Source organism: Poecilia reticulata, chromosome 23 (assembly GCF_904066995.2).
Source record: "Poecilia reticulata chromosome 23, P_reticulata-male-v2, whole genome shotgun sequence".
Taxonomy (NCBI): domain Eukaryota; kingdom Metazoa; phylum Chordata; class Actinopteri; order Cyprinodontiformes; family Poeciliidae; genus Poecilia; species Poecilia reticulata.
Genome location: NC_088852.1, coordinates 14,129,250 through 14,136,942, shown reverse-complemented (window position 1 = coordinate 14,136,942; position 7,693 = coordinate 14,129,250). Strand labels below are relative to the sequence as shown.

The 7,693-nt window shown below is 39.5% G+C and overlaps 1 protein-coding gene across 1 annotated transcript; it reads right to left on the bottom strand.

Annotated features, from left to right (window-relative positions):
- Window positions 1-332: 332 nt before the first annotated feature.
- Window positions 333-7,457, bottom strand: slco1d1 (solute carrier organic anion transporter family, member 1D1). Its single transcript, XM_081604052.1, has 15 exons — window positions 7,099-7,457; window positions 6,657-6,766; window positions 5,370-5,511; window positions 5,151-5,283; window positions 4,585-4,709; window positions 4,341-4,487; window positions 4,029-4,127; window positions 3,483-3,746; window positions 3,236-3,400; window positions 2,750-2,945; window positions 2,495-2,660; window positions 2,147-2,331; window positions 1,736-1,800; window positions 1,547-1,664; window positions 333-1,446 (listed from the first exon to the last, which is right to left on the bottom strand). Exons 2-15 carry the CDS (start codon window positions 6,705-6,707, stop codon window positions 1,233-1,235), a joined length of 2,070 nt encoding a protein of 689 aa, XP_081460178.1. The 5' UTR covers window positions 6,708-6,766; window positions 7,099-7,457; the 3' UTR covers window positions 333-1,232.
- Between the last annotated feature and the right edge of the window lie 236 nt (window positions 7,458-7,693).

Below are 7,693 nucleotides of genomic sequence, written 5' to 3'. Positions count from 1 at the left end.
GCCAACCGTCAACTTATAAAACGGTGGTACAAAAACCACCGTCAACTTTATGGCATTTTGCAAATACAAATAATATTCGTAATCCCAACTGACCTGAAAACAGGAAATCTTTACGCTGATTTTCAGTCCAACTGTGTTTATTTCAGCATGTGGTATACTGAAAGCTGATTATTTACTTACTACTTTTATTCATTGTCATTCAGGGCTGAAAGTGAATGTGAGCTCCTATATTTTTCACAAGACAGGAGATGTTTAAAAAATTGTTCATTTATATAATTAAAAAAAAGTTTTAGACGTCAATATCTTAATAATAATAATAAATTAAGACCAACTAATGAACTTATTGTCTTTAATGTGTATTCAACTGTACAGAGAGAGTGGAAGAAGAGAACCTTAAGCAATATATATGACATATTAAAATAAAAAAGCATCTAACATTCTTTATAAATCCAAATTATTAACAGTGATTATTAAGTCAGTGCTGTATGACTGGTTGTTACGGTTGCAACAAAGTCTAAGAAAGTAAATTACAAAAACAAGTTTAGTACTCAGTCCAGTGGTTTGCAGTTCACAATCCAAACAGTGACTCGCTTTATAACATTTATATTTGAGAAGATATCTTGACTGCAGCTTTTTGCAAATTAAAGCTAAATTATTTAACAAAAAAACTGTAATGTAGTACATAACAATTACATTGACACACAATGTATTGTTGGGACACATTTCAGGATTTTACTTGACTTTAAAATAAAATGATTAACTGATTATCAGTGGTAAAAGCTTGTAAAAATGGTTTCAGGAAGTGAGGTAAAACACCGGTAGCAACACTGATGACCTCCAGTGATTAAGAAAAAAGACACATTAAAATGACTCATGAAATAATCAAGAGTCTTTCAGCTTCAGCAGTGTGTAAAACTTTTAAAATGTGTGCAATTTTTAAAATGTTTTAAATATTTTATATACGTCTTCTACTTAATATTTAAAACTGAACTCCATGAAAAGTGAATTGAGTTTCAAACCAGCTACTTTGACTGACTGTTTGGACAAAGATCCCATATTTTTTAATGTAAGGTAAATGCTCTAGTTTTGACTTTTATATCTAAAAAAAAAAAAAAAGAGAAGAAAGAGGTGAGCTGCTAGAGGGCCAAACAGTGATGAAACTGTACCTTACCACATTTGATCCAGTTTGGGTTCATCTTCTTTACACAATGATGTGGCATTCTGGTAATATGTTAAATCGAACTCTCCTTGTTATCCTCTTCTTTGTTCATAGAAATGCTGATGTTTGCATGTCCATTGTTCTGTGTGTTACCCTCCACTGCGTTGTCTTTGGCCTGGTTCCTCAGAGCTAGCTTCTTCTGTCTCTTGATGATTTTAACGTAGAGAATTCCCCACAACACATTGGTAAGGAAGTATAGTCCAGTTACCAAGCCTAAGAAAGTCATTCTGAAAGTAAAGCGTATTATAAAAACACTGATTACACGTGTGCCGGATTTTATTTGCTGTGATTTGTGACGTAGCCTGCAAGGCCAACATCCGTTCTTACCTAAATGCGTTGGAATCATAAAGCCTACATGCTCCACGTCCTCCACATTGCTTCGTGCCCCATTTCAAACAAGTTCGATCGATCAGTGCTCCGAAATATATCGGGGGAGGGATCCCACCTGGGAGGTCACGCCAAATGTCATCAATGTCGTTACTAAGAATTGGTGCTTGTTGCAGGTGCAGTACTCACCCAGAGTTCTCACAATTAGGGTCTGCATACCCAAGGCCAAAGACTTCAGATCTGGTTGGATGGATCTAATTCAAAGAAGCACGATGGAACATTATGTAAGAAATGGAGGTTTGTTTCTTTTGGGTAAGTAAGGATAAAAGAATTAAACATAGCCGAAGTTAGACAAACCTATTTACAATTATTTTGTAATTGCTAACTTAAGTTTTATTAATGTCACTAATGATTGAATCACTGATTTGGCATTAAGATTATGTCCAACTGCCTAAGTCAATACTAGCTCATTAGCTGAGCTTTATAAAGCTTGACTGCATACCAGTGAGGCAGTTTCACTGGTTAACTCAAGTGTGTAGGTCAAGGGATGCATCTAAAACTTGCAGGACTCTGGCCCTCGAGGAATTGAGTGAATCTTACCTGAGTAACACAATATATCCCGGTGTGCCCCCACAGGCAGAAATGAAAGCTCCCACCACTGTCAAAGCCATGTAGATTTTAAATTTATAATCACAATCGCTCTTCCTCGGACACTGGCCCAGCACAGCAGACATGTTCGCAGCAGGAGTCATGAAGTCCCCAACACAGGTACAGTTGTGAAACACCTGAAGATCAAAAACACAAGGATCTAATGCAGAACAACTTGTACCTCCGGCTTAATGCCGCTGATAGATTTTGGAGATCTACTACTTTCAATTTTCAGAGCAAAATCTCTATCTCTGTGTTGTTTGTGTGGATGGATTTCGTGTTGGTGGAAAAAACGCTCACCATTGCTTTTCCTGTCCCAGTGGAGGTCTGGCAGCCAGCCAGGCAGGGAGAGGCATACGTCATGCCGTTATAGGCGCACACTGGATCCCAGTGCTTCAAGGAGCAGGAACAGCCCAGGTTGCAAGGCGACAAAAGTGTGGAATAATTGTAGGATACCTGTTGATAACTGGGCCAAAGCAGACAAGTCGTGTTTGTCAGAATATTATTCATTGCCAATGAAGTCAAGAGATTTCATCAAAAAAAACAACAACTTACCCTTGATACGCAACAGTCAAACCAGCCACCTCTGCATTGTCACAGTGGAAGAAGCCCTGCAGGGTGAGCAAAGAAAAGGATGCAAGAGACGCAGAGATGGACACTCTGGCTGCTCCAACGACACCCAGGTTGAACCGTTTCAGCACAAAACCACCAGTGATGATGCCCAGAGCGACTGCGGGCAGGTTCATGATGCCTTAGTGGTGAAATGTAGAGATGGTTTACAGGACAGAAAGGATGACTCCTTACACTTCCAAGATGGAAAACAAAGGGATGACAATGTTGGATAACCACCCAGTCATCAAATGCTAAATATAGCGTCTAGATTTTCTAAACACTTGCACAAAGGGAGATCTCACAGTGGGTCATTAAGTGCTTACATTCTTGAGTTGATGTTATCACACACAATCACACTTCCCTTTCACAACATCATTGTTCCAATTGCAGGAAAGTTAAGAGTGAGTGGGGGTGGGGTGAGCGGTGTACCTATGAGAAAAATGGCCTTGGATGCCGCCTGGCCGTAGATCTGCTCCATGAATTTAGGTTTGAAGGTGATCATGCCAATGAAACCGTTGACCGCAACCAGGTGGGTGAGAATCATCATCGTGTAGATGCTGTTCCTGAAGAGTCTCTTCAGTGAAGGAACAAAATCTGGCAAAGAACAAAGCATTAGATAAGGTTACTCTCAGCGCTTAGTGGTGTTTTTGGGCATACAGCCAAAACACTGAGTTACCTTTAGCCATTTCCTTAAATGTGACGGTCTTCTCTTTGTCTTCACCATCTTGGGTCTCGTCTGGCAGGAAGCTCTCCTGTTCTGGCCCAGAAGCTAGCTCTGTACTTTTTTTGCCATCTTCTTCCTCCTCCCCCTCTTTCGGCAAAGACTTGGGCAGGAAAAAGAAGGGGATGCTCGACAGCAGAATCACTGTGCCAGTCAAGATGAAGCCCAGCCACCAGGCTCCCACCCAGCGAGAGTCCTTGTAGTTGATGGTGATGCTGTCTAGGGAAAAGGGAGAAGGATGATTGCTGGGGTTATAAAGTCTTTTTTTATGTTGTGTTCCTTTTTGTCTAATGAATTTCCAAATTCCCAGACAAAATCTGAATAAATGGAGCAATCCTATGGATGTAAATTCTTTCTTGGGAAGTTGTAGGTTTCTTTAAAACTCTAGTCTTGAAAACCAAAATGGTTGCCATTAAAAACATCGTATTAACAGGATATGAATTAGTTGTTCTCCACTGAAACATTTTGGTACTAAATAATGATTTACCAGATGTCTCATACCTAAATCGACAAATCCAATGTCCACGTAGGTCTTGGCAAGGAAGGACCCCAGCATGAACCCGAACATAGGACCTAATATTCCTGTTGTATGAATACAGGCTAGCACAGAAGAAGAGAAAAGGGGAGAGGGTGTTATGGATTACCTCCTATGCTTAAGCACAGATGACATTCAAATAGAAATTCTTACATAAAGTGATCAAAAATAAAGATGGCTGATAAGAAGCTGAGCGTTGACTAGATGTACTAAAACATATACCGATCCTATGCAAAGTGCTAAGCCAAGGCATCCTGTAACTAATAACAACAACAAACCCAAATAGAAAGGAGTGTTCTCGTGTTTGGAAAAGTCATCCAGATAGGATATTCCCAAAGGCATGATCGGAGTCTCTCCAATTCCACGCAGCATGTTTCCCAGGAAAACGTAGATCCACATGGAAGAGCCGACTGCCTTTTCACAAGCTGGGGAGTAGACGACTGGCGATTAAACTCTTTCTGGCAGATTTAGGATCAACGCTAAAGTGCATGGAGGTGAATTTCAAAACAAACTACCATCTACCTTTCATGGCTTCTACATCGGGGATTTCATTCTTCTCATTCAGGCTGTGGTTAGACAAACATGGCAGGATGTTTTCAGTGCTGTTGACCTGAGTGTTGTGGGACATACTGGTCTCATATTTATACCTAGAAAAAATAACAATAATGTCAGGTATTCTGTACAAGATTTGAAAATATATGAATACTCCTTTTCTTTTTTGTTGTAATATTTAAGTCGATTAGCTAATTTAAACACTTGCTCTGCTGATGAGTTGTCAGAGAGATGGTATGTGAGTCGCCTTTTTTTTTTTAAAATAAACTGAAACACACTGAATTCCACAGCACGTCTAAATGTTAAGATTGTCAAAGTCAAGCTAGCATAACTGAGCTACTTTCTTCTGCCTTGCTATATTTTTAAAATTGTGACGTCACGGTGCAACGTGTCTGTAAGCAACTTATATCACTGATTGTACTTATAAAAGTGCTTTATTACTTTAAAATATAATTCTATTCTTTGACAAGCTATTTGTGAAACATACAGATTATCTTTGAAAAGATGTAAGCAGAGTAAATGAGTTTTATACTAACAGGCCCTGTAGGAAGTGCGGCAGTGCAACAATGAAGGATCCGGTGGCCATGACCAAGCAGCCGATACCAATCAGCCTGGGACGATGGAGCTTTGCACCAAAGTAGCTCACAAAGGCGATTACCAGCAAGTTTCCTGTGAAGAAAAATAAATGCAGAAAACCATTAATTAAAGGAGTAGCTCCAGTATTTTAGAATCCAGAACATCTTAACTTCACAAACCCATTTCAAAGCTGCCATCTATGACCCCAATCAGAGAGCTGGGGATGTCGAAGCGTCTCTCGATCTGGGTGATGGAGCTCTTCATGTAGGAGCCACCAAAAGCTTTGGCAAAGTACACAAATGCCAAAGAGACAAGGAACAGCTGCAAAATAATATAAAAAGTTGCTAAGCTATGTTGCCTTTAAACACACTGGACAATCTCAGACGACGCACAACAATTAGTTCACGTCTAAAATCCAAAATGCACCGAGTGTCTTTAACTCCAGATTAAAATCCCACCTGTTTAGAGTTCCATTTGAAATATTATAGATGAAATGCCAATCAACATTTTGATGTGCAACAACGGCACTTCCATGATGTAAACCACCTTTAACTGCCTTCTGACTGAAATGTGCTATACAAATAGACTTGGATCGATTGATTGAATATAGAAGGACAAATCTCAATAAATCTGACACATCTTCAAAGAACTCCAGCAACTCTTCAGTACCAATAGAAAGCAGTACAAAGCCTTTTCTTTATGTGACTGAAGGTGGTGAGTGTACATTACTTGAAAACACGAAGTTTGTAACACCTGTAGTGTAAGAAAAGGATTTCATGCTAGATCACTCTGTAATATACAGAAAAATTCCTGCTTGTTTTCACTTAACCCCAAACCAAATGTGCTGATTCAGCCTAAGGCAATTTGATGATGTAAGAGGAGGAGATTTATGATTTGTTTACAAAACTATCTCGGTTTTTTTTTTTTTTTTTTTTATTAGCTCAGACCATGGCCTCAATTTGCTTTAGTCCTGGCACCAAGAATAATTTATGAAGATTTACAGAAAAATTTGAGATGATTATTTAACTTTTAACATGCCGGTGAAGGTTGGGTAAGCTTTTACCGGCAACCACAGCAAATTGGTTTTCCAAAAGGAAATCAAATCGTTTTCCTTTGGAAAATAATGTCCAACATTTTAGGCCAGACTATTATTACTTCCGTTGCAATATACTGTGTACACACAAATTAGCACATGTCATGCACTCTAATAACATTTTGATAAATACTAATTACTCTTTGGTACAAATGAAAATCACCACTGTAGTACAGTACAAATCTTAAAAATCAGCCCTTTGTTTCTTACAAAAACATGCATTTTATAAGTTGCACTAGGATAAATATAATGCATTACTAAATTGCAGGTCAAGTATTCTTTCATAGGCCTTGGATTTGGTGAAGTCTTGACCTTTTCGCAACTCTAAAGTCCGACATGTGGTAATACAGGCAAAAGGTAGAACTCCACTGACCTTGAGCTTGGAGCAACAGGCCTCGCGTGTTTTTTTGGACTCCACGCTCATGATGCTGTTTCCTGTTCAACTTGAGAGAGAAAAGGAGGAACAAAACAATCCCAACAGCCCTGCAAAGTTAGAAGTACAAAATGTTAACTGAAAGCAAGCTTTTGCTAATTTGATTATTTTGTTTAACAGACATAAAACAATTTTATTCTCTCACTCTGTAGGCATTAAAGAAAATGTTGAAACTTTTTTTTTTTTAAGGACAAAAACACCTTAATAAGTTGAACTTTTCTTTCACCCAATGTCACTGACATTGTCTTAACAATTTCTTTTGAAACCTTTATGTTTTTGACTATCGTTGCAGCTAAACCTAGACTGAGCTTCACATCCCAATGAAGAGATAGAGGGGAAAAAAAGATGAAAAATTAAAAAATAAACTGTTGGGAGTATTTACCTGAAGGAGTGACGTCCCAGTATGAAGGATCCCAGCTTGATGGCTTGTCCTAACTGGCAGGAATCAGTGTTTAAAGCCCAACTCTTATCTCCAAATTATAAAATCACATGTAATCAGTAACTCGGGCGCTCATGTTGGTCTTGTTGATCATGTCAACAAAAAGCCACCCAGTCATCATGCAACGCTGACACGAGCCTCACGACTCAAACAGAACTGCGACTGAGCGGCTCGTCCAATCCTGGCCCGAGCAGCAGGCGAAGGGTTCAGAGGTTCTCCGAGTACAAACACAAGCAGACGGTCACAGCTGTGCACATCCTTCTCCGTGAAACATCACAGGCCTCCCAAGTAGCCATCCTTTTGAACGCACAACAAACAGCCGGCAGCAGCGAGCGTGCCGCTGAGTTGGCCAAGGTTTTATTGTGTGTTTGCGTGTTTCGGAGAGGAAGGCTGGACAGTGGAGCTGCCAGCTGATCTGAAGAATGGTTAAAAACAGCTTAAAAACAGGTTTGAATGTCAGCTGTCACGGTTTTACTCGGGACACTATAGGAGAAAGTGGTTCGAGTTGTGCAGAAACACAAACGTGCAATGCAAGCCC

Excerpts from the sequence above, each read along its gene's own strand:
- slco1d1 (XM_081604052.1), bottom strand. The coding sequence starts at position 6,707 with ATGAGCGTGGAGTCCAAAAAAACACGCGAGGCCTGTTGCTCCAAGCTC. Across the intron at positions 5,512-6,656 it reads CCTGTTGCTCCAAGCTCAAG|CTGTTCCTTGTCTCTTTGGC; the intron begins GTCAGTGGAGTT and ends ATTATTTTGCAG. Across the intron at positions 1,665-1,735 it reads CCTAATTGTGAGAACTCTGG|GTGGGATCCCTCCCCCGATA; the intron begins GTGAGTACTGCA and ends GTGACCTCCCAG.